Source organism: Macrotis lagotis, chromosome 1 (assembly GCF_037893015.1).
Source record: "Macrotis lagotis isolate mMagLag1 chromosome 1, bilby.v1.9.chrom.fasta, whole genome shotgun sequence".
Lineage (NCBI taxonomy): Eukaryota > Metazoa > Chordata > Mammalia > Peramelemorphia > Peramelidae > Macrotis > Macrotis lagotis.
In genome coordinates this window covers 10,509,358-10,534,363 of record NC_133658.1, presented here as the reverse complement: position 1 = coordinate 10,534,363, position 25,006 = coordinate 10,509,358, and the positions used below count along the sequence as shown (strand labels likewise).

Genomic DNA, 25,006 nt, shown 5'->3' with positions numbered 1-25,006 from the left:
CCCCTCTTTGGGGAAGCCTCTTCTCCTCCCCCAGCCCCCAGCTCCAGCTGCCACAGGGGCAGGTCCAGATTGGGGTGGGTGAGGGCACTGCAGGTGCTGAGCCCTGAGGGCAGTAGAAGGGAGGCTGCAACAGACTGCCATTCTTGGTAGCTTTCTCTTCCAGTAACTCGGAGATGCCTCTGGGTCCTTGCAAACGGCAACTTATAAGGACTTGTGCAAGGCTTGTTTATGAAAGCAGAACTGGAAAGAATCAGAGCTAGTAACACCCAAAGGCTTGCCCCCACCCCCCTAGTTCTTTTGCATACATTTTTAAAGGAGTAATTCACCCAACTCCTCTCCATCCCCTCCCCAGGTCAATATATTGAAATAAAGTGCCTTATATGGCAATCCTGCCAACACACCCTAAGTTCTCCCTTTTAGGGGATCTGCTTGGAGAAGGTCCGCCCTAGAAGTTTTATATTGCTCTGGTATTTATACCAAAGACACACCAGACCCAGGGCCCTGAAGCCAGGAATTCCTGCAACCTTGGTGAGTAGCTTTCTCTACTTCAGCCTGTTGGGGGGCCTCTGGAACTGAGGAGGGAAGAAGAGGAAGAGGGAGGAAGAAGAGGAGAGGGGTTTGGTTGGGCTGTTGGAGTTGGTGACACTAGATCTTTGATGACAGGATCAGGGACCTCCAGGGACTTGTCCAAGGTCCTGCAGTGACCTTGGACCTTTGGACAAGTCACTTAGTGACCAAGACTTCAATCCAGGTCCTTGGACCTCAAATCCCCAAAGGCATTATGAATTTAGAGTGAAGGAGGAAAAGAGAAACCTCAGAGGCATCTAGTCCAGTCTCCTCACTTTATCCATGAGGAGACTGAGGCCCCAAGAAGTGGAGTGTTTTGCCCAAGGGGCAGAGATGATATGGGAACCCAGATCATTCTTTCCCCAGTACCAGATCCTCCTTGTAACTTGGAATCAGTCAGCCAGTCAATAACCATTTATTAAGTGCCTGCGAGGTGGCAGGCATTGCTGTGGGTGCTGTGGACAGCTACCTTTCCAAGGCCTTGCTCACTAATCTAAGTTGGGAGGTCTCAGCTAGCCACCTCAAACTGGGATGGAGCCCTGCTGCTGGGAACAGACTAAGCAAAGGGAGAGCCCAGGCATCTCAGAGGACTTGGAATTCAAGCCTGGCTCTGCTTTTAACTTCCTTGGTGACCTGTAACAAAAAGAGGGTCTCTTCCTGCCAGATGGTGGGGTCCCCTTCACTGGGCAGTACTGAATGGTTGCGTTGTCCAAGGACCTCTCCACTAATTCACCACCAAGCTGAGTGCTTCTGGGATGCTCTCCTGTCCAGTTCTAAACCCCATCATTCTCAAGGAAAACCATATTAGACAGTAGGGAGAGGAAAAAGGGCTGGCCCATTTGGAAGATGTTCTTGGAAGGAACACTGGATTTAGTCCTAGCTTTGAAATTGCCTTCTCTCTGTACCTCAGTTTCTTCATCTACAAAATGAGAGGGTTGGGGTAGTTGAGGCATTGGTATAGTGAACAGAAAGAACTCTGCCCTTGAGTCAATACGATCCAGGTTTGACTCCACCTTGGATACTTATTCGCTATACAGTCCTCTCTCCTCTTTGGGCCTCAGTTTCTTCATCTGGAAATGAGGAGCCTGGAGGCAATGACTTCTGGGGTTCCTTCCAGCTAAGTAAATCCCATGGGCTAACTATTTGTCCTGGACCTGTGACTTCACTGGTGCAGAGAATTCCAGTGAGAAAACTCCCTCCATCAAGCCAAAGCAGCATAGAGAGTTTTCGGGGGGTGCTGAGGGGTCAAGTGACTTGCCTTGGGTCATGGAGACAGAGGTCAGGTCAGAGGTGGCAGTGGTGACAGTCAGATCTTCACCATGCATTGCTGCCCCTGATAGGTATAACAATGAAGGGGCTCATCTTTTTATTTTTGCTTATTTGTCCATTCTCCAAAAAGACCATGATGTCAGGGAGGTGATGTGATGTCAAGACAATCAGATTTGAGTGAGGGGATACTGTACTAAGTCACCAGCCTCTCTTTCTCCTCTGGAGTCATCCTCTGGAGTTGCCAGATGGGAATCAGGGCGACTAGAGATGGCCTGGATGTGAGGCAAGTGGGATTAAGTGACTTGCCCAAGGTCACACTGCTAGTGAGTGGCAAGAGTCTGAGGCTAGAACAAGACAGCCAGAGGACATTTATGTGAAAGGTGGCAAAGCAATTAGCATGCACGGGAGATGAGGAAACTGAGACTTTAACATCAAGGTCAGCCAGCTAGCAGCTATCAGAGGCAGTATTTGAACTCAAGACTGACTGATTGGGCATAGCAGAAGGCTTTCAGTACCCTTCTCATTAGCGGAGTGGCAATGAAGAGTGTGCAGGGCCTGGAATCAGGGAGTCCTGGGTTCAAATTTAACCTCAAACCCTCGCTAGCTTGGTGACCCTGGGAAAATTGCTTCACTCTGTCTCTTCAGCTTCCTTGTCTGTTAAATGAGCTGAAGAAGGAAATATCAAACCACTCCAGGATCATTGCCAGGAAAATCCCAAATAGGGTCACAAAGAGTTAGATGGGACCGAAAGCTACTGAACAAGGAGAACAAAACTCATCAGTGGGTATTGAGGCATGAGGAAAGATGATGGGACCATGGCATGATTCAAGGCTCCCTCATAAAGTGGGGCCATGGGATAGCATGGAGAGCCTCCTTCTTTTCCTCCTACCCTGGCTCTGCAGGTCTCTAGACTTTCTGGTCCCTGAATGGCAATGCAATGAAGATCCTAAGGCACAGTGGAAAGGACACCATGTGGAATCAGTAGACAGGGATTCAGATTCTACTCCATCTAGTCCCTGTGTGACCTTGAGCAAGCCACTTCTCTTTTCTGGTCTCTTCAAGCCTCAGTTTCCTCATCTGTAAAATGAAGAGGTCAGACTAGAGTCAGGAGTTCTTAATCTGAGATCTGGGAACGTTTTAAAAAAATATTTTAACAAATGGATTTCAATGTCATTTATTTCCTTTTGTAATTCCTTGAATTTTAGTTAATATATTTGAAAGGTCTTCTGAGAAAGGGTTCATAGTTTCTGCAGGCTGTTGGCTTCACCAAATCCCATAATTCATCTCCATGTATGTCTGACATGCAAATTGTTCTGAATGAGTTCATAGCTGATGGTATGTGGGACTTCAGAGGAAATATCCTGTCTAGATAATATCTTGCAGGAACAAGATTTCCATGTTTGGGAAAGGCTGGGCTTCTGTTCTCCTCTCTTCCAGAAGCTGGTTTTCTGTTTGTCTCAGACTGGAATGCTAACCTCCTGCCCCCTGCCCTTGGATTTCCTCTTGGCTGTGGGGGGATAAATGATTCCAATTGGTCCCCGAAAGATTTAGGACCATCGAGAAGATGGGCAAGGGGAGAAAAGACTAGACCCTTTCTGTTCACTGGTATGTTTTAGACCTGGGGGAGGCAATAGAGCCCAGGGCTGAACCAAAGTTAGGTCTGTCCTCAAAGCCTCCCCTGGCAAAGACTGAATCTGTGCCCTCACCCTCAGTAATCTAGGTAACTAGTCTAAAATGAGATTCTACAGAGAAAATGCAGACCTGCATTGGGGGTGGGGAGTTTCCTGGTCTGGTAATCCCCATGCACCAATGAAATTATAAATGCAGCCTCCCCACCCAACCTATCCTTTACCCCCTCAGCCTGCAGGTACCCCTCAGACTTACAAATTGGCCACTTGTTAGGACTGGAAAGAGCCTTGAGATGATAATAACAAAAACAGAATTCATCTCTAGAAGCCATGAAGCTTACAAAGCTCTTTACAGGGGGTGGCTAGGTGGATAGAGCACCGGCCTTGGAGTCAGGAGGACCTGAGTTCAAATCCGACCTCAGACACTTAATAATGACCTAGCTGTGTGGCCTTGGGCAAGCCACTTAACCCCATTGCCTTGCAAAAAAAAAAAAAACCTAAAATAATTAAAAATTAAAAAGTTCTTTGCATTCCTTATCTGATTTGATGCTCACACTTATCCTGGGAGGGAAGGCCAATGAAGAGAACTGCTCTCCCCCTTTACTCAGGAAAAAACTAAGAATCTGAGGGGATGAGACTCTTGCCCGTTGTCACACAGCTGGTAAACATCAGCAATTGGATTCTAACCAGGCTCCTGGCTCTAGAACCTGCAGTCTGGTCACTGTCCAGGACCCAAGGCCAGGTTCCCCTGGCTCTAGAACCATCAGTCTAGCCACTGTCTGTGACACAAACCCAGGCTCCCCTGGCTCTAGAATCAGCAGTCTAGGCCACATCAGAGCCCAGGATTCTTTTCACTAAAACGCTTTAAGGTCACTTCCTTTGAAAAAGAACTTGCAAGTTTCCTGACCTTCCAGTTTATAGATGAGGCCTTTGAGGTTCTAGGTTCACCAGCTCTCAAGCTGCCTGGGGCCACAAAGATCCCTTGGCCTAGCTCCCTCAGTTTATAGATTAAGAATTTGAAGCCCAAAGAGGGGGCGCTCCTGGACCTGTCATGCACTGAGTCAGGGAGAGAGGTCCCAGAATCACAGCCACTTCTAAGTGGAAGGAATCTCGTGGATCTCATGCAATCCGGCCCTTTTAGAAAACAATCCACACAAAGCCAGCCAACAAAGCAGCCTTTAGCCTTGCCCTAAAGATGTCCACGTGAGGAGGAGCCCACAGGCTGATATCATCCAGACCGGTCACTTTTGGACAGCTCCTTCTACATGTTCAGAAATGTTCCCAGACCCTGATCCTCCATCTGCCTCTCCACAACTTCCCTCTTGATCCTGGTTTTGCTCTCTGGGGTCAATCAAAACAAGGCTATCATCTTCCTCAGGCCAATCCTTTTTGTAAGGCCAACTGTGGGCAAGTCCTTTCCCTCAATTTTCTGAGCCAGAAGAAGAGGGAATTGATGGACATCTTCTAGGACCAAATCTAGAAGTCTAAAAAAGTCGTTTTCTGCAAAGTAAACAAAGGGTCTGAGAGCTACAAGGTGCAGAGACTATCTCTAGGTGACTATGTAGGCTACACGTGTCAGAGTATGGTAAGTAGGAGGCAACCTGAAGTGGAGATTGTGCCAGTCTCTGTTAGGTACAAATCCTCTATCTGACACATTAGATGTGCAACAATGGACAGTCACTTAACCTCCAAAAGCCTCAGTTTCCTTACATGCAAAATGGAGATGAGTTGCCCCTACCTCCTAGGACTGCTCACAAGACAAAGGCAATGGAACAAGCTCTGATTTAGAAAAAGAAAATCCGGGTTCAAATTTTTCCTCTAATGTTGCCCATGTGACCCTGGGCAAATCGTCCACCGTGTGTCTCCATTATCTCATCTGTAAATTGGGTGCATTAGCCAGCCTAGTGGCATGCTGTGATAGTATAAAATGAAGACTCTGCGTTGTGACCTCAGCACCTCAGTTCTAATCCAAGTCACGGCAAAGTCAGTTAAAGTAATTTGGGCAGCTGGGTGGTACAATGAATGACTAGAGCATTGGCCTTGGAGTCAGGAGGACAAGAGTTTGATTCCAGCCTCAAGACGCTTGCCACTTACTCACTGTGTGACCTTGGGCAAGTCACTTAATCTTGATTGCCTTGCATCCAGGGTCATCTCCAGGTATCTTGATCCATATGTGGCCACTGGACCCAGCTGGCCTGGAGGACAATGTCAGTCTGGTGACTTAGCGCAGCCTCCCCCCCATCCCCCACTCAGATCCAATTCATGTACTTGTCATGGCATCACTTCCCTGACGTCATAGTCTTCCTCAAGAATGAAGGCAAACATTGTTGTAAGATGGGATTTGATGGCTTCTAAGATCTCCAGGTCTAAGGTCTCAATTGAACAAATTTCAAAAGATTGGAGAGTTAACCATTTAGCTCTACAAATATAGTCCTTCAAACTAAGTGAGAGTTTCTAGAACCCGTTTGGATCTCAGCTACTTAAAAATCACTCCTCATGAGCCCCAATTTTCCTCTGGATCTCTTCCCTGCTCTCAGCCAGCCAAAGTTAAATAGGGGAATATCACCATAAGGTGACAAGGACATTTACTTTACAAGAAAGGTAAACAAGGGAGCAACCCGGGGACCATTCGCCAAGCCAGCTGCCAGCTACTGGACGTCTCTTGGGAGCATCAGAGAGATCCAAATGAAACACTGTGTTTCTCCAAAGCAACGAGTGGGAGATTTATGGATTTCATTCACTCATGGGCCTCTTGAAGAGGTTGGTGTCTTGCCAGTCATTCCCTTTCTCTGCCTTCCCTTGATCCACCACTTTCGGCTAGAATTACAGAACTTTCTAGGTAGAAGGGACCAAAAATGGTCATCTAGTTCAAATCTTTCCATTGGCTGGTTCATTATAGTTTTACTATTCAAAATAATTAATTCAGCAACCATAAAAAACATCTTTTAAAAGCCCTTTTGCAATAACAGCAACAATAGATAGCATTTCTATAACGTTTTATGGTTCACAAAGAGGTTTGCAGACATTATTTCATTTGATCTTTACAATTACCCTGTGAGGTAGGTGCTCTTATCCCCATTTTGCAGACAAGGAAACTGAGGCTGGGAGAGATTGTCAATTGTCCAGAATGGAAGATCGAGTAAGTATCAGAGGCAGGATCTGAAACCATGTGTTGCGGACTGCAGGGCAACTGAGATACCACAATCAGCTCTTTGGAAACTGTACCGCTCCATATAAAATGTTGCATACTGTTATCCACTATGCTACCTAGCTATGAGTACATCCCGAATTGTTCACAATTTATGAAATGAGTATGCAATCTTGAACAGGGTAGCAAAGCGCCCTCTTTTCTTCCTTATCCTTTTGGGCCTTTCTGTTGTGTATTTTAAAATATCATTAAGGTCGTCTTTGTTGTTATTATTCCTGTAATTACTGTAGCCTGGTTAACCCCTCTTGTCTATGTGTCCCTGAAACGACCCAAGAAATGATTCAGCTAGAGAAGAGCTCGCTGGAACAAATTCTGGCACCTTTCTCCTCCCCTCACTTGGACCCAGCACTGAGGGTTCCTGTTGATAAGGCATCATTTGGACCCCAAAAGGGCCGATGATCTTTTTGGCACTGTGATGGGAAAAAGAGGAGAAAGAATTCCCAGAATTCACTTCCCTAAGCTTCCTGTTGGTTATAATTTCCTGGACCATTAGGATATTCACAAATGGAGTTAGAAGGACAAAAATTCCCCAGGATGCAATATTTTCTAATTCTTTGTAGGTTGTGCATTCTCCTTTTTTGCTATCTTAACTCAATAAACTCACATCTTCATTTATAAATGGAGATTGACCTAAATGACCTCTGTGCTTCCTTCTAGCAGTGACCTTCCCTAATTTAAGGCCCTTTTACACTAATATTATCCCCCCTAAGGACTTTTCTAGCACTAACATTCCATATTCTATGATCTAATGCCTCCTCCAGCTCTGACATTTGCTATGCCATATACTAAGGTCCTCCCAGCTCTAATATTCCATGTCCTAAAGTCTACCCCACCCTCAAGCCTCGATGCTCTGAGTTTGCCTGCTCTTAAGGAAGGGAAAGTCAGGAAGACAAGTAGATATGACATCAGGCAGAATATGATTAATTTCTCCAGCTAAAAATGTCTTTACCCTGCTCACTTTTCAGAGCTCTTTGATCTGGTTTCTTCTTTTCTTCTTCCCATTTTAACTTAGCTCATAGGATGCAGAGGTGGAAGGGATCTTCAAGCCCCTTCATTTTACAGAGGAGGAAACTGAGTGATTTGCCCCAAGTCATAATTAAATAGCTGCAATGACACAATCAAGCCCAGATTCTCTGACTTTAGGTTAAACAGTTCAAGTAAATCCATCGAATATTTATTAAATGTATATGAGGCACCAGAGACTTAACCAACTCAGTAAATTGTCAACTATAGGAAATATATCTAATGTTAACAGCTGCAACGTCTGGAGTTGAATTGAGGAGACATGTGACAAAGTTTAATTATAGCTAAAAAGTATCAAGACTTGGGGGCGGCTAGGTGGCACAGTGGATAGAGCACCAACCCTAGAGTCAGGAGGACCTGAGTTCAAATTTGGCCTCAGACACTTAATATTTATCTAGCTGCGTTACCTTGGGTAAGTCACTTAACCCCATTACTTAGCCAAAAAAACCCAAAACCGTATCGACATGAAAAAAGTTAACATTGATAATGAGAAAATATGAATCTTGAACTTTTAAACATTCAGAAATGTAGCAATTAAATTTATAAAGGCAAAATCAAATAATTTATCAAAAAAATTATAAAATCAATGAGAGGAAGGTTTTAATTACTCACTCACCAGTTGTGATAACTCAAATGAAAAGATAAACAACAGAAAAGTTAGTTACTTTTGTCACTACACCAACCTGCCTCTAATCTGTACACTCTTATCTCTGCCCTCCCTTCCCTATTAGACCCTAAGCTTCTAGAGGGCAGGGACAGTTTTTAAAATCTTTATCACCAGCCTCCAGAAGAATGACTTGTGCAAAGTAGAGGTTTACCAAATGTTGCAGTTGGAGGGCTTCGAGAAAAACATCAGCTTCTCTAAGAGTATGGAAAAGAAAGAATTTCCTTCCCACGTCAGGTTTAGGGGAGGTTTCCTGGGACAAACATTGGAATGTAGGATAGGTTGGAGTTTAAATGGAAAGAGATGGGGAGGGATCAGGCAGAGCAAATACCAGAAGGGTCTGAGTGTGCTTTGGGGGAGGGTGACTTCAGTGTGTGAAAGAAAGGAAGCTGCTAATGAAAAAATCAGACTTGAGGGATCACCAACCTTTATCACCTTTACAATTAGAAGGGACACTAGAGACTGAGTCTAACCCCATTTTTTGAGAGAAAATTGTAGATTTTATTCACAAATCCTGCATGAGGTAGCCTTTGAACATCAGGTAATTTATAGTCTTCAGAAGCTCTTTCCCCTCCCTTTTGGATTATCACAGGCTCTCGGAGTTTGTTATAATCTAAGAGGTCCACCCATTCTATGACACGTCCCTAATATTATCCCCCCACCCCATATCGTACGACGCATGATATGCTGATGAACCCCAATTGGCACGGGGGTGTGGGGGATAACATTCAATTACCTAATCGCACAAACTCAGTTGTATTAGGTCAAGATCTCTAGGTGACTCTTGACCAGTTAATAACCCCTACAGAAACTAAGGGGAGGGAGTTGAGATGCTTTGGTCAAAGTTGTGTAACTGGTCAAAGGTGGAGCCAAAATTTAAACCCAATTCCTCAGGGTGTCAGAAAGTACCTTTACAGAGACTATCATTCAAAATCCCTGAGGGTCTTCTCCTCCCAAACTAATTTTTTTCCCTTTTTTTATGAGTAAGCTAAAAAGGCCCTTAGTTCTTCAACCTGCACAAAACAGCTTCATGATGTTTTGTAGCAGGTATTATTAGTACATCCATTTTACAGATGATAAAAGTGAGGCCTGGAGAATGACAGGATTGGCACTTATAGCTAGTAAGACTCTCAAGACAGATTTCAAATGTAGGTTTTCCTGACTCCAGTTTGGTTTGCCATCCATTATGCCGCAATGCTTTTCTAAAAGGGTCAGTCTGGGTTCTCCAAAACAGGTCTCCTGCCTCTCACCTGGTCTCTAAGACCCATTCCAATTCTAGACCCATGATACCATGATCTCATCTAACCATGTCATAGATAAAGACTGTTTCATGACAGTTCCTCTCTCATTGTCATGTCTTTGCATGGACTGCCCAATGCCTAGAATTCTCTTTCTCCCTATCTCGGCCTCTTGGAAATCCAAGGTACCTTCAAGACTCAGTGTAAGACATACTTTTTACTTATCTGATTCCATTAGTTATTTTTGGTGCCCCCTCAAACCCCAGACCCCACCTCAATCATTGTGTATTCATTTTCTGTATGTATTTATCTATGAAGATAAAAATGACAGGGGGTTTATATTCTTCTGGGGGAGGGATTTGTTTTGAATCCATATATTTGTGAGAACATTTTCAATCAGGAGTTAACTTGAAAGAGAATATACTATATGAAACTGGTTGAGATATCCTCTGTCCTTTCTTTCCTGTACCCCATAATGGCCAGGATTCTCTCTTGCATATCTTCAGCGGTATTTTGGCAAACCCTTTCCATATGCCCGTGCTAGCTATAACAGACTTATAATGGCTACCACTGATAAAGCATTTTAAGATCTGTAAAACTGTTCAACTGGATTATCTGATTTGATACTAAACCCTTCCAGAGAAGTTCTATAATGAAAAAAATGAGACTGAGAGAAGTTCAATTATTTGCCCAGAGTGGCACAACTGGAAAGTGTCTGTGGCAGGATTTGAACTCAGATCGTCCTGAGTTCCAGTCCAGCTCTTTGACAATAGCCACCTCACTGCCTCACAAAAAAAGAAAGGAAGGAAGGAAGGAAGGAAGGAAGGAAGGAAGGAAGGAAGGAAGGAAGGAAGGAAGAAGGGAGGGAGGGAGGGAGGGAGGAAGGAAGGAAGGAAATGAAACGAAACAAAACAAAATGAAACTATCTCTGCAGCCAAAGAGCTTATACTCTATTAGATGGTAAGGTGGAACAAGCATTATCTTTATATCTTATTGTTTTTGTGGAATAGAAATGTTGAATGCTCTGGGGTCTCAGAGGCCTGACTCCGGGCCTATTCTCCCCAGGTATGACCCTCTTCCTCTGAACATTGGACAGAGTTCCCTGACTGCAGGGAACCCGATATAATGGGGAAATGAGAACAAGAGGTCACAACTTTATGCACTGCCTGAGATTTGGGGCTTTGGACTGGAATGTTCTGACATGGCTCTCTCTGGTACTCTCCTAGGTGCTCCTGCCCACTGAGCTGCCTAGCCAGTCCCACCATGTGTGACGAAGAGACCACCGCACTCGTGTGTGACAATGGATCTGGACTCTGCAAGGCTGGTTTTGCTGGGGATGATGCACCTCGGGCAGTTTTCCCTTCCATTGTGGGTCGTCCGAGACATCAGGTTAGTTTTCGGGTATTGGTCTGTCACTGCTTTGGAGTATCTACATAGTAGATGGTGGAGGGGTAAGGGAAAATCCCATTTCTTCTTCCTCCCATTAACTAATACTAGGCAACCAGTCTTGGAATCAGGGAATCCTAAATTGAAACAGGCTGAGATCCTTTGTAAACCACTTAACCTCTCCATAATCTGGGCAAATCCATGAGAAGATGCCAACCTACACTGATAGATGGAGTTCCCTGTGCTATGAATAGCTAGGTGATGCCATAGTGTTCAGAGTACCAGACTTGGAGTCAGGAAGACTCATCTTCCTGAGTTCAAAAGTGGCTTCAGACTTACTAGCTGTGCGACCCTGGGCAAGTCAAACCCTTCTGGGCTATGTAGTCCAACATTTTAATTTTATTGAGGATGAAACTGAGGCTAAGAGAAAATTTACTTGTTCATGATCACAACAATGTTCATGCCAGAGCTGAAACTGGAGGCCTTACCTCTGATACTTTGTTTACAGTATTGGGTAAAACCTCTCTTATCCGATAGCATCAGGTTTGGGAAGACATGAATTAAAGAGCATATAGAACAGAGGAAGCATTTGGTTCAATTATTATAATTATGACATCTGTGGCAGATGAGAATTCACACAAAAATGAGACAAGGTTGGTGAGGGTGAGGCACCCAGTCATTGCATTAATATGGGATTACAGGCTTTGAAACTTTATTTTGATAGATTGATAGGCAATGAAAAAAAAAGTGACTATTTTTTAAGTTGTATTGATGCCATTTATTCTTCTATCACATTCCTTGCCAATTCTAGCCAGTTCTAGAATGGAAGGGAATTCCATTCTTCCTAAGTCTTCCTATGTAACAAAGAAAAACAGTTAAATAAAACCAGCCTATAAATGACTTCATCCAACTATATATGTAATATTCTGCATTCATGGCCCTCCACCGCTCCAATGAAAAAGAAAGAGTGTTTCCTAATCTCTTCTCTGTGACTAAGAGGATCACTGTATCGATTGGGGTCTGTTCTTAGCATCGAAGGTTTTTTGGTGGGTATTTCTGAGCAGAGGATGACTGGGATCAGTAATGATGATGACGATGAAAGTACTAGAAATGGCTGACATTCATATAGTACTTACTAATGCTAGGCACATTAGAATTATCTGATTTGGTCCTTCAACAACCCACTGGGAGGCTATTCTCTCCATTTTTCAGACAAGGAAATTGAGAAAAAATAGTGGTTAAGAGATTTGCTCAGGTTCACAAAGTTAGTAATTAAGTGTCTGAGATCACATTTGAACTCCGGTCTTTCTGACTCCAGGTATGGTGTTCTAACGACTAGGCAATCTAGCTGGAAGGGAGTGGAGAAAGGATCTGGGATGTAAGAGTCGTATTTAAGAGCGCAAAAATTCGACTACCAGGGGAGGCTTTGATTTTTTGGAACCAAATCCCTTCACAATAATTTTAGAAAGGCTATTGGCAAGCTGAACAATGTCTGGAGAAGGGCATCTTAGACTGTGGAACATCATCCTTGAAATGTATCTCAGAACATAAAATGCATAGTGGCAGATGGTGCCACAAAAGGTCAAATGAAAGAGGAAGCTTTAACATCCAGAAGAGAAGCTTAGAGGAAACAGGAGAACTGTCATCAAGTATTCTTGGGGTTGCCATGTTTAAGAGAGATTCACTTGGTTCTTTTGTTCAGGGAGCAGAGCCAAGATCATGGGGGACCCAGCCAAGGACTGAGACTTGTCTGAAGACAGACTCCTATTGGGGGGAGAGGTCCATCACTTGACAAAGTGCAGAGAAGTTTCTCCTTCTCTCTTCCTCCTTGTATTGAGCAATGAGCTGCAGAAATAGAGATCTGGGATCCAGGGACCATGGAGGACTGCCCTCAAAGAATTAATGATCCTGGTAGTTAGGGTCGAATCATTAATTAGAGAAGCATTAAAAAGACTTTGTCTAAACCTCTAGAATAGACTGAAAGCTCTATATTCAGTTGTCCTTATGGGGAAGTCCTCATTTTTCAGTTTTGCCTAACTGTGTCTCTCTCTTCTTTGGGTTACAGGGTGTGATGGTAGGAATGGGTCAAAAAGACAGCTACGTCGGGGATGAGGCCCAAAGCAAGAGGGGGATCCTGACCCTCAAGTACCCCATTGAACACGGCATCATCACCAACTGGGACGACATGGAGAAGGTGCTGGGGTCCCTCCCCCAAATTTAGGGCTTCTAATGAGACTATGTTGCTTTCAGCCTGTGATTACTTCTTAGGAACTTGGAGCTCTCCAGCCTCGGATCTCTTCACCAAACTCCATTCTCCCCATTTTGTAGAAAAGAAAATTAGTACATGAGAAAGGGAGAGTTTAGTCAAGTCAAGACCCAATTTCACTGCAATAGAAACTGGGAATCTTGGTCCCTGCTCATAGAATCAGAGACTTTTAAGATGGTAAAATTGGGAGGCACTTGAGAACCTAGAATATCAGAACTAAGAGAACTTTTGAGAACATAAAATGTCAAAGCTGGAAAGAATCTTAAAGCAGAGAATATCAGACCACAGAAGTAGCAAGAACATAGAATATAAAACTTAAGAGCTGAATGGAACCTTCGACCATAGAACAAGAATTGGGAGGAAACCTAGAATACAAAATATAACAACAACAGCGTCGAACATTTATATGGTGTCAAAGTCTTTACCAACAACTTCAGAGTTATTATCTCTTAAGATTCTCATGACCCTTTCTGAGGGTCATAGATATTACCGTTATCTCCACTTTACAGATGAGGAAACTGAGGCAGGCCAAGGCAAGTCTAAGGTCAGTCAGCTAAGTAAGTGTCTGAAGTCAGATTTGAACTCAAGTTTTCCTGACTCAAGGTCCAGTGCTCTAGTCACTGCACCATCTGGGTTAAAGGAACTGGGAAACACAGACAAAACTAGAGGAGAGTTTAGCGTTTAGAATGTGAGAGCTTAGAAGAACCTCAGACTATAGAACATCATCCTTGAAATGTATCCCAGAACAGAGAGCACCCAGTGGCAGAGCTGAAAGGAACGTGAGAACTTAGAACAGAGAATAGCGCAACTGGAAGAGATCTTAAGACATGAACATAAAATGTCAGAGGTGGTAGTGACAACAGGACTTAAAACACAGAAAGTCAGAGCTGATAGAAAACTTAGTACCTACCATATAGAAGAGCAGAGTTGATAGAGTCCTTAGAACCCAGAACATAGAATAGCAGAACTCAAAATGACCATAAAACAAAGAAAGTCTTAGATAGGAGGGCCATATAACATAGAAGGGGGAATGTCAGAGTTGGAATCATCTTGCCCACCCCATATGCTGTACAAAGCAGAAACAGGTGCTGGGGTTCATCTTGTGGCCGAGTATAGCAATCATTGCATTTCTGCTCTGAATCCTCTAGCTTGCCTTGGGTCCACTTGCTTGTTGAAAGTGACTTCCATCTCTCCTAGATATGGCATCACTCTTTCTACAATGAGCTGCGAGTAGCACCAGAGGAACATCCTACCCTGCTGACAGAGGCCCCTCTAAACCCCAAGGCAAACCGGGAGAAGATGACCCAAGTAAGAGGTTGAGGATGAGCAATAATGGGGAATGTTTAGGTCTCGTTTATGCTCATCTAGGTCTCTCTCTCTCTCTCTCTCTCTCTCTCTCTCTCTCTCTCTGTCTGTCTGAGTGTGTGAGTGTGTGTGTGTGTGTGCGTGTATGTGTGTGTGTGTTTCTCTCTCTGTCTCTCTGTCTCTCTCTGTCCTCTCTTGGACACACACACACACACACACACACACACACACACGCGCGCGCACACACACACACACACACACACACACACACACACACACACACACACATTCATTGTATTTTTTTTCCAAAATCTTTATCAGTGGAGCATAAGGTGTGACAAATCCTTTTAAGATGGGAATAAGAGCTGAGCCTGGTGATAGTAGGTTTCCAAATGAAAAGTTTAGCCTAGCTAATTTTGGGAAACCTCATCACTAGAGAGTTGGCCATAAAATGATGACCACAGCAACTCATGAAGCCACCTGCTAAGACGTGGAGGGGCTTTGATCTTCATTGGGAAGAACTCACCCACATGGATGAAATCACACAGGCTTAAAGTTTGGAGGGAATCCTTCCTCTCCTTGCAGATAGCGTTCAGATCTAAATACCCACCTCTAGTCTTTCTTCCTAGCTGTCAACATCCATCATGAAACATATGCTCAACATCTGTTCCTGGATGTCCCATAAATATCTTAAACTCAGGATGACCCAAATGGAACTCATTTTCTCCCCCCCTAAATCTGCCCAACTTCTTCGAACCTTCCCTACTTCTTGGGTGAGCACACCCCCAGATTCTCAACTATAGAATCATCCACAATCTTTCCTCTCCCTCATTCCTCAGAGTCAATCAGTGAGGTCTTGTCACTTCTCATTTCTCTCACATGCTTCTCTATCTGTCCCCTTCTTTTCAATTCTATAATCATCACCTTAGGAAGGCTTTCATCACCTCTTAAGTGGGTAGTGGTAAGAGGCTCCAAACTGATTTCTTTCTTCAACTTTACTCAGTCTTCCACACAACTGTCAATACAATTTTTCTGAGGCATAAATATGACCACATCACTCCCATTCTCAAAAACCTTTAATGATGGATAGGACAAAAAATAATTCCTTTAATAGTCATAAAAGGCTCTCCTCTGTCTGGCTTCCACCTGCCTTAATTTTTTAATAAGTTTATTTATTTATTATTCCAACTACATGCAAAAGTAGTTTTCAATATTCATTTTTTGAAAGATTTTGAGTTCCATATTTTTCTCCTTCCCTCCTTCTCTTGACAGTGAGTAGTCTGATATAGGTTATATATGTATAACTATGTTAAACATTTTCCCCATATTAGTCATGTTGTAGAAGACAAAAAAAACCCCACCATAAAGCATAAAATAAATTTTTAAATGTTAAATAGTATGCTTTGTGTTTGGATTCCAATATTCTTTCTCTGGATGTCGATGGCATTTCCATCACAAGTCCTTTAGAATTATGTTTGATTATTGTACTGCTGTGAAGAGCCAAGTCCATTATAGTTAATCATCACATAATGTTGCTATCAGTGTGTACAGTGTTCTCTTGATTCTACTCACTTCACTCAACATCGGTTCATGTTTGTCTTTCCAGACTTTTCTGAAGTTTTGCTGCTCCTGTTTTCTTATAGAACAATAGTACCCCATCACGTTCATATATCACCATTTATTCAGTCATTCACCAAATGGTGAACATCCCCTCAATTTCCAATACTTTTGTCACCTCAAAGAGAGTTTATAGTAATATAGAGTATAGTAATTTTTGAATATATAGATTATTTTCCCTTTCTTATGACCTCTTTAGACTATAGACATAGTCTTGGTATTGCTGAATCAAAGAGTATGCACAGTTTTATTGTCCTTTGGGATTAGTTTCAAATTGTCCTCCAGAATGACTGGATCAGTTCACAACTTCACCAACAATGCATTAGTGTCTTAGTTTTCCCACATCCTCTCCCACTCTACTTGCCTTATTTGGTAGTACCTTCACGCACTCTCCACTTTAGCCAAACTGGTTAATTATCTATTCTCCACAATCACGGTTCCATCTTCAACCTCCGTGCATTTGTTTAAGCTTTTCCCCATACCTAGAAAGCCCTTCTTCCTCTCAGCGTACTTGCCTTTCTTCAAGGCTCAACTCGGGGGCCACATCTTAAACAAAACCTCCCTTGGTCCTTAGTGTTCTTATCGCCCCTCTCCCCTTCTTTCTATTTTTCTCCTTTTCTTCCCCTCCTCTTCCTCCTCTTCCCCCTTCACTTCCTCTTCATTCTCCATTATCCTTGTTGTCTATTTCCATTTTGTATCTCCCCAGGATAATATAAACCCCTAGAGAGCAGGGGGAATTTAGGGTTTCAAATGTATATATATATATATATATATATATATATATATATATACATATATATATATACCACAAGAAGAGCACCAGGTACCCAGTAGGTATTTAAGAAATGTATGTGGCATTGAATTGACTTTCTGCCTCCTGTCCACATTACAGATCATGTTTGAAACCTTCAATGTCCCTGCTATGTATGTCGCCATCCAAGCTGTTCTGTCTCTCTATGCTTCTGGACGTACTACCGGTGAGCTGCATTGACTTCCCTGCCCTCGTGGAGTTGAGGGATGGGGGGAAAGGGGAAGGGGAAAGAAAAGACAGCTAATGGGGTGGGGAGAGGTGAACCTCAGCTCCTCCTAAGGAGATTCTTCCCGCCTAGCCTGGAAGACTAGACTTGACAGCTAAATACATATCAGACTCAGGGACGTCTGAGGTCCCTTCTTTGCTCCTAATCTATGATATAGATATTGCTTTACTCTCTAGTAGGGGAGCCATGATCTCCTGATGGTGTTTGAGTCAATTTTGCAATTGTTAAAGTTCATACAAGTTGTGTGATTCATCCAAGTTTAACCAATGCTTTTAGCTCTTCCCACTCCTGCCTTTTTAACAAATAACTTATAAAGGTCAACCCCCAAGTCTTAGTTTCCTCTTCTGCCATATATATTTTAAGTTCCTTCCCAGCTCATTGATTCTCTGAATTCTAAGTGACATGTTTATGTTGCTCTCATAGCCTTCCCTTAGCCCAGCTCACCCTCTGGTGGTCATCCTAATAAGCAAGAGAATAGTCAGACTAGAGGTAGTATAGAGGGGCCCACAGGGAGACATGCACCTACTAGGGGTCTTAATAAGAAAATGAGAAATGATTGCATACTCCAGAAGCTGACTAATCTAACCAAGAAAACAGGAAAACTTGGTACCCCCTGTCTCCCAGGACTGAGGAAAGCCCTTTGGGAACTGCGGTGCATAGAAGAAACAGGAGTTGTTATTATTGCCATATCATTGGAGGAACTGAGACTCCTGTTATTATTCTTATTAGGAAGTGTTAGGAACTCTACGATATGTTGATGGAGTCGTGATTTGGGAGCATTTGCTCCATGGCTGCAGATGGCAACCCAACTATTGCCTTCTCAGCCTGGGGGATCCTCCAATGTGATCTTCTTAAATCTCTCCTAGAACATCAAACAGATAAGCCGAGACCTTTTCCTATTTGAATATTTTTACATTCTGGGAGTCACCGTGCAGCACAGGAGCTGTCCATCTGTTAACTATTGCAATAGCACAGTAGAATGATGGAGTCTAAAATCCCAAGGTCATATCTTGTCTCAGTCAATTAACCAACTGTATGACCTCTGACACTGAATGTCTCTTAGTCTCAATTTTTCTTTTCTGGAAAAGGGCTGTAATATCACCCATCTCACAAAGCTGTCGCAGTGGTCAAGTGAGCTGATAAGTGAAAAGCCCGATACAAACTTAAAAGTGCCATGTTTGCTAATATTATTGCTCCTCACTCTCATTACACAACGGACTCCCTTTCTGATCATTTGTCCTTTATTTTTTTTTTATTTTTTTTAATTTTTGAATTTTTGAAAAGAAAAAACTTGACAGGAGAACCCCGATCATCTGAATCCCAGATATCAAAAATATTTATGTGGACTACATGTCAGAGCTCTAGAGCTGGCTAGGACCTCAGAGATCATCTTATGCAATAGCATCATTTTACAGATGTGGGAACTAAAGATGAGGATAGGAGTCAGAAGTCCAAGAGTCATACATTGACTAGACCCAGGGAGATACATGGGGGAAAAGTAGTGAAGAGAATTTCTTAAACCCCATTTCCCTTATTCACAGGCATTGTCCTGGACTCGGGAGATGGAGTCACCCACAATGTGCCCATCTATGAAGGCTATGCCCTGCCTCATGCCATAATGCGTCTGGACCTGGCTGGCAGGGATCTCACTGACTACCTCATGAAGATTCTCACAGAAAGAGGCTACTCCTTTGTGACCACAGGTATGGGGGAAAGGGAGAAGATAGCATTCAAGGAGTTTCTTTAGGAGGGTGAGAGATAAATAGAAAGATTGCTTTTTTTTTAAGTTTATTTTTGCATTATTGTTATTTATTCTACCCCAACCACAAATTGGCCTCTTCCTTGTAACAAAACGAAAAAAGAAAAAACTGATATTGTGTTATATGACAACATATAGGACATTCTTCCCCCCAGTCACCCATCTCTTGATTGAGAAGAGCGATAGATATTTCATTAGCTGGTCTCCTAAGCTAAGATTTGTTCATCGAAGTTACTCCAATTCTGGCTTCCTTTTAATGTTCTTGGGATCATTTTGTCCACTTTTCTCCTGACTCTGCATTGATGTATACAAGTTTGTATAAGGGAGAAATATAAAGTCTTACACTCAGATATGAAAAACAACTTCACACATGTAGACTGAAGGAGCTTTAGATAGACATAGTTAGTCTGAAAGAAATCTAGGGGTCTTTGGGAACCACAAGCTCAATGGGACTCAGCAGTGGGATCTGGTCACGATGAAAGTTAATCCAATCTTGGCCTTTGCCCTAGCTGAGCTTTCAGGAATAGGAAGATGTCATTCCAAACATCCAATGAATATCCTCTGCTCTCAACAGATCTCCTGTATTTATTTGTGGACACAAGGATTTAAGAAAGGTATTGTTAGGTCACATAGCATCCACAGGGAGGCAACCAGATTTCAGAAGACCTTGAGTCCATGCCATGCAAGAAATGATTGAAGGAAGTGAGCAGGTTAAGCCTCAAAGAAGAGAAGACTAGGGTGGGGATCAGATAGCCACATTCAAGAAGACAAGAACTGGGGCGGCTAGGTGGCACAGTGGATAGAGCACCAACTCTGTAGGAACTGATTCCAAATCCAATCTCAGACACTTAATAATTTACCTAGAAGAAGACAAGAACCTAGAGCAAATGTTGGGGTATTCTGAGGGTACAGTCTTTGATCTGATTTAAAAATGAGGAGTGTCCCAAAGATGAATGGGCTGCTTCCAGTGAGAGTTGGCTCCCTCAATGTACAACATGGAAACAATGCTAAAGACTGACAAATTGCTTTCTGTGGGGGGTGGGGGAGGGAAATAAGATTGGGGAAAAATTGTCAAACTCAAAATAAATAAAATCTTTAATGGAGAGTTGATTCCCCCACCCAACCTTAGTCTTTCTTTTTTTTTAAATTTTTTTAGGTTTGTTTTTTTTTTTGCAAGGCAATAGGGTCAAGTGGCTTGCCCAAGGTCACACAGCTAGGTAATTAAGTATCTGAGGCTGGATTTGAACTCTGGACCTCCTGACTCCAGGGCCAGTGCTCTATCCACTGTGCCACCTAGCTGCCCCCAACCATAGTCTTTCAAGTAGAGACTTATCAACCTTGCTTTGTGGGCTATTTTACAGTAGGGATTCTTTCCTCTTTGGATTGACCCTTAAAGGTTCCTTCTCTTATGCATAACCATGTTCTCCAAAATCTTTCTCATCACTTTTTTCTAAAAATTAACAATCACAGATCTGACTCAAGTAGGTGAAATTCCTGATCAACACCCCTGCTCCTCTTCTTCTCCAGTGGCCCTTTGACCCTATTTTGACTTCTAAGCTGCCCTCAATGAACAGTATCTCATGATCTGGGTCACATCCCTTCCCCATTCCCCCATTCAAGTTTATGTCTGTGCTAACTGCCAGTTGGTGAAATCTGATAAATAAACTCACACCAAGATACTAAAGCTGCAAAAAAGCTTGAGGAGGCTCTTGAGAAGGGAGGGAACCATAATCTGCAAGTCAGAGTCCTTAAAGATGCTATTTCAGACATCAATACTACAGATACTTTCTTGCCTTAGAAAATGTTCTTTTTCCTTACTATAACCTTCACAGTCATCAACAAATATGAACTTATCCAAATACAAAGAACAGGAAAATTGGATTATTTATGATACTAAGAGACTTGAACATGTACAGATTCATTTTTTTAAGTATGTGAAATTTCCTATTTGAAAATTCCAGTGATGCCCTACTTCTGTGTGTTCCCTGAGGAGCATACTTCTGCTCTTCTGTAGATATTTTAATGTTTCATTGGAGCTATTTTTTCTCTCCCTTTTTTTATTACCACTATTACTGTCACTTCCCCAAATAAAAGCTCTCCCTTGAAAGAAATCAGTGTAGAATAGCAAAAACAGTTTAGCACATTGGTCACAGTTAAAATGTAGGTCTCATTCTTAGACAGAAGAGAATTTTGAGAAGTGCCTTCCTAGCTTCTTTCAAATAATGCCATAAAGACAACTGGCCATTCTGCATAAATGTAGATTTGACCCTGGCTAGCACCCAAGTAGCTCCTAGCATATCCACCAGTGAAAGGAGTCTATTACCCTGGAGTATTTTGGGGGCAGCTAAACTAAAATTATGAGTGAGAAAGTTTTTGTAATTTTTTAATTGGTGATCTCAACTTTAATCTTTTAGAATGGCAAAGACAAATGAGAGTAGGAATCATTTCAATCTGAAATGGCAGTGACAGTGATAATGACAGTGATATCTGGAAGGATTAAGACAATTTCATTATGACTTTAATATTGATGGGACTGAGAGTAAGTGTCCCACAGATCCCAAAACGAACATGAAGAATGGAAAAAAGTGACCCCTCTGTTCTCTCTCCTTTTGATTTTCCCACCAGCTGAACGTGAGATTGTAAGGGACATCAAGGAGAAACTTTGTTATGTGGCCCTGGACTTTGAGAATGAGATGGCCACAGCTGCCACTTCTTCTTCCCTGGAGAAGAGCTATGAGCTACCTGATGGTCAGGTCATCACCATTGGCAACGAGCGTTTCCGTTGCCCAGAAACCCTCTTCCAGCCTTCCTTCATTGGTGAGACCCTGCAAGATGGAGAAATGTTGCGGGGGACAGATTGAGGGTGGTTGCAGAAAGGAAGGCTGAGATGTTCACATATGAAAAGAGGAATCCAATCCTATGGCCTAGACAACTTCTACTCTTATAATTATAGGATTTAGAGTCAGAAAAGGTCTCATAGATCCTCTCAGCCGACATTCTTCCAGAGAGGGGGAATGACTTTGCCCACAGAAGTGGCACAGTTTAGAAACAGAAGGGGGTGGTAGTAGACCCAAATTTCTCAACTCCTAGTCCAATGCTCCTTCAATTATACTTCACCAGTTCTGTGTGAAGGAGCAGATAGTGAACCAAAGAGGAAGCGCTTAGAAGCTTAACTTCCTTTCGAGAGACCTTGGAATAAGCTATTTTCTAATGTGTTTGAGCTCCAATCATCTTAGAATAGTGAGACTATCTCCCAAAGAAGAGTGAGACTAACTCAGAAAACCAGCCCAGGAATAGAAAAAGAATACTCAGGAGTGAAGTCAGTTGTTTAATACAGAAAGTACTCAAAACCCCATCCCTGAGACTAGAGGGTCCTCTGGACTGATCACTTAATCAGTCTACAGCCATTAATTGAATACCAACTATGAACATAAAAAGATAAAATTCCCTCTCCTGATAAAGCTTACAATCTAGATAGGAAGATAAGCTATAACTTTGTTTAGAATTAACTAACAATATTTTGATTCAATTCAACAGGTATTTATTAAGCAACTTCTTGCTTCCAGGTATTGCCATAGGCCTAGAAATATAGAAATAAATGAAGAAAGGGTCCTTGCCTTCCAAGAATTTATCTTCATTGTGTGGGGTAGGGAAGGAGGGAACATATGCAATATCTAAGCAGATAAACAAATACAAAATAATTTGAAGATGGAGAGAACACTAATTCCTAAGGATAGCAGGGAAAACTTCCTAAAGGCAGTAGAGTCTGAGATTAACTTTGAAAACAACTCACATTCTAAGATAGAGAAGTAAAGAGATAGTGCATTCCAGGCCTGGGGGTTGGGGATGGGATGCAGGATAACAGAATGTGCAAAACCACAGAGATGGAAATGAGAGTGTGGAATTTGTAAAACAGCAACCAGGTCATTTTGGTTAAAACACAAGATTACATAGAGTCAATCAGTCAATAAACATTTATTAAGTGACTACTATGTGCCTGGTACTGTACCAAGGCTGGGGAAAGGAAAGGAAAAAGATAGCCCCTGACCTTGATGAGCTAACAGTCTAATAATTATTACAGGGAAATGATAAACCTGCAATAAATATATAAACCTGGAGAAATAGGCTGTAGTGAGATTGGAAGGGTCTTGAATGCTAAAGGATCGTGGTTTTATCCTAGAGTCAATTGGGAGCCACTGAAAATTCTTGAGAAGGAAGTGTCATAGGTATATCTGAGCATTAAGATGATTTTGGTAACTTTTTGGAGGCTGCATTGAACAAGAAGAAAGACTAGAGGCAAGGAGAATGACTAGGAGACTGTTATGGTCATCAAAAAGAGAAAAATGGCAAATCTCTCAGCTGAACTAGGTTGGCAACCACATGAGCAGAAACAGGAGAAATATGAGAGATTTTATAGAGAAGGAATTTACAAGACTTTGCAACTGAATGCAAATGGGAATTATGGGAAGGAAGAGTAAAGAGTCAAGGATGAGTCTGAGGTTGCAAAACTAAGTGACTGAAAGGATGGTGCTGGCCTTAATAGAAATTGGAAGGGTGCCAACTAAAGGCTATCATGTACCACAGGAATGGAGTCCGCAGGCATTCATGAAACCACTTACAATTCCATCATGAAATGTGATATTGACATCCGGAAGGACTTATACGCCAACAATGTCCTCTCTGGTGGGACCACCATGTACCCTGGCATTGCAGACAGAATGCAGAAGGAGATCACAGCCCTAGCCCCCAGCACCATGAAGATCAAGGTGGGTCTTCTCCCTAGCTCCCTTGGTTCCAAGGACTACATAGAAAGATTTGTTATATTTTGGTCCCTGGCAGCCCTTCCTGTGCCCTCTAATTCTCCAGCTCTGATCCAAATCAATGCTTCAGGAGTAAAGGATCTTCCCGGTCACTAAGTCTACTCCATGAATATTTTGCTGTTGCCAAGTGAGAATGGAGTAGAACTGGGTTAGAGCTAGGCTAGTATGGGAGGAAGGGATTGCTTACTACAACTTTGTGGGTAGGCGTGCCATGATACTTAAAAGGAACATTCTTGATTGTCTTAGGGTGGAATATCACACCTTAGGAGTGGTTCTGGCAGGGCCAATGAGATATCAGTATATCCTTTCCCACTCCCTTGGGCCCTGACCTTCACATTTCCCTTTTGTTCTTTACAGATCATTGCTCCCCCTGAGCGCAAATATTCGGTTTGGATTGGGGGCTCCATTCTGGCCTCTCTCTCCACCTTCCAGCAGATGTGGATCAGCAAACCAGAGTATGATGAGGCTGGACCTTCCATTGTCCACCGGAAGTGCTTCTAAGAATTGGGTCCGTTGGGCCTCCTTGGCGCTGCTCTTCCTCCTGCACCCTCTGCTCTATTGCTGATCCCAATGCATTAAAGTTCGCAAGCCTTATCTCTCTGTATGGACCTCTTCTTTCCCCATGGAACACCTTTAACTTTAATGTCAGTGAGAGGGGCGGCTAGGTGGTGCAGTGGATAAAGTACCAGCCCTGGAGTCAGGAGTACCTGGGTTCAAATCCAATCTCAGACACTTAATAATTACCTAGATGTGTGGCCTTGGGCAAGCCACTTAACCCCATTGCCTTGCAAAAAAAAATAAATAAATCTCTGCAAGACATAAGATCATTGGACTTAGAGCTGGAAGGGGTTTCAGAGAACATCTGACCAGTTCAGTGTTCCCTTCCCTTTACTGAGTCCCAGAGAGAAGAAACCTGCCTAAGAACACACAGCCAATCAACAGAGATTAGAAGGCAGGTCTTCTACCTTACAACTGAATCTAGTGCATTTATTCAATAAATATTCATTAATTTCAATTCAATGTAGTTCTTAGGAGAACTACCCCCATTCCCCACAAGGGAGTAACAGGGAACCAGGCAAGAGTGATCATTGATAATACATTGATTAGTTGGAAAGAGGAATCTCATTCTGATTTAGGATTAGAAATTCCTGATGGTTCCCTATTTAATGGTTGTTTGCCAAACTCTACCTAGTCAGCATCAATTTATTTTTAACTCAAT

At 42.7% G+C, this 25,006-nt stretch overlaps 1 protein-coding gene across 1 annotated transcript; it reads left to right on the top strand.

The window, feature by feature from the left end:
* Window positions 1–422: 422 nt before the first annotated feature.
* ACTG2 (actin gamma 2, smooth muscle) lies at window positions 423–24,381 on the top strand. Its single transcript, XM_074195174.1, has 9 exons — window positions 423–528; window positions 10,824–10,986; window positions 13,049–13,177; window positions 14,447–14,557; window positions 17,064–17,148; window positions 18,750–18,911; window positions 21,593–21,784; window positions 23,552–23,733; window positions 24,145–24,381. The coding sequence occupies exons 2-9, from the start codon at window positions 10,861–10,863 to the stop codon at window positions 24,286–24,288; spliced, it is 1,131 nt and encodes a 376-aa protein (XP_074051275.1). The 5' UTR covers window positions 423–528; window positions 10,824–10,860; the 3' UTR covers window positions 24,289–24,381.
* The last annotated feature ends 625 nt before the right edge of the window (window positions 24,382–25,006 follow it).

Excerpts from the sequence above, each read along its gene's own strand:
- ACTG2 (XM_074195174.1), top strand. The coding sequence starts at position 10,861 with ATGTGTGACGAAGAGACCACCGCACTCGTGTGTGACAATGGATCTGGA. Across the intron at positions 13,178-14,446 it reads ACTGGGACGACATGGAGAAG|ATATGGCATCACTCTTTCTA; the intron begins GTGCTGGGGTCC and ends CATCTCTCCTAG. Across the intron at positions 17,149-18,749 it reads TGCTTCTGGACGTACTACCG|GCATTGTCCTGGACTCGGGA; the intron begins GTGAGCTGCATT and ends CCTTATTCACAG.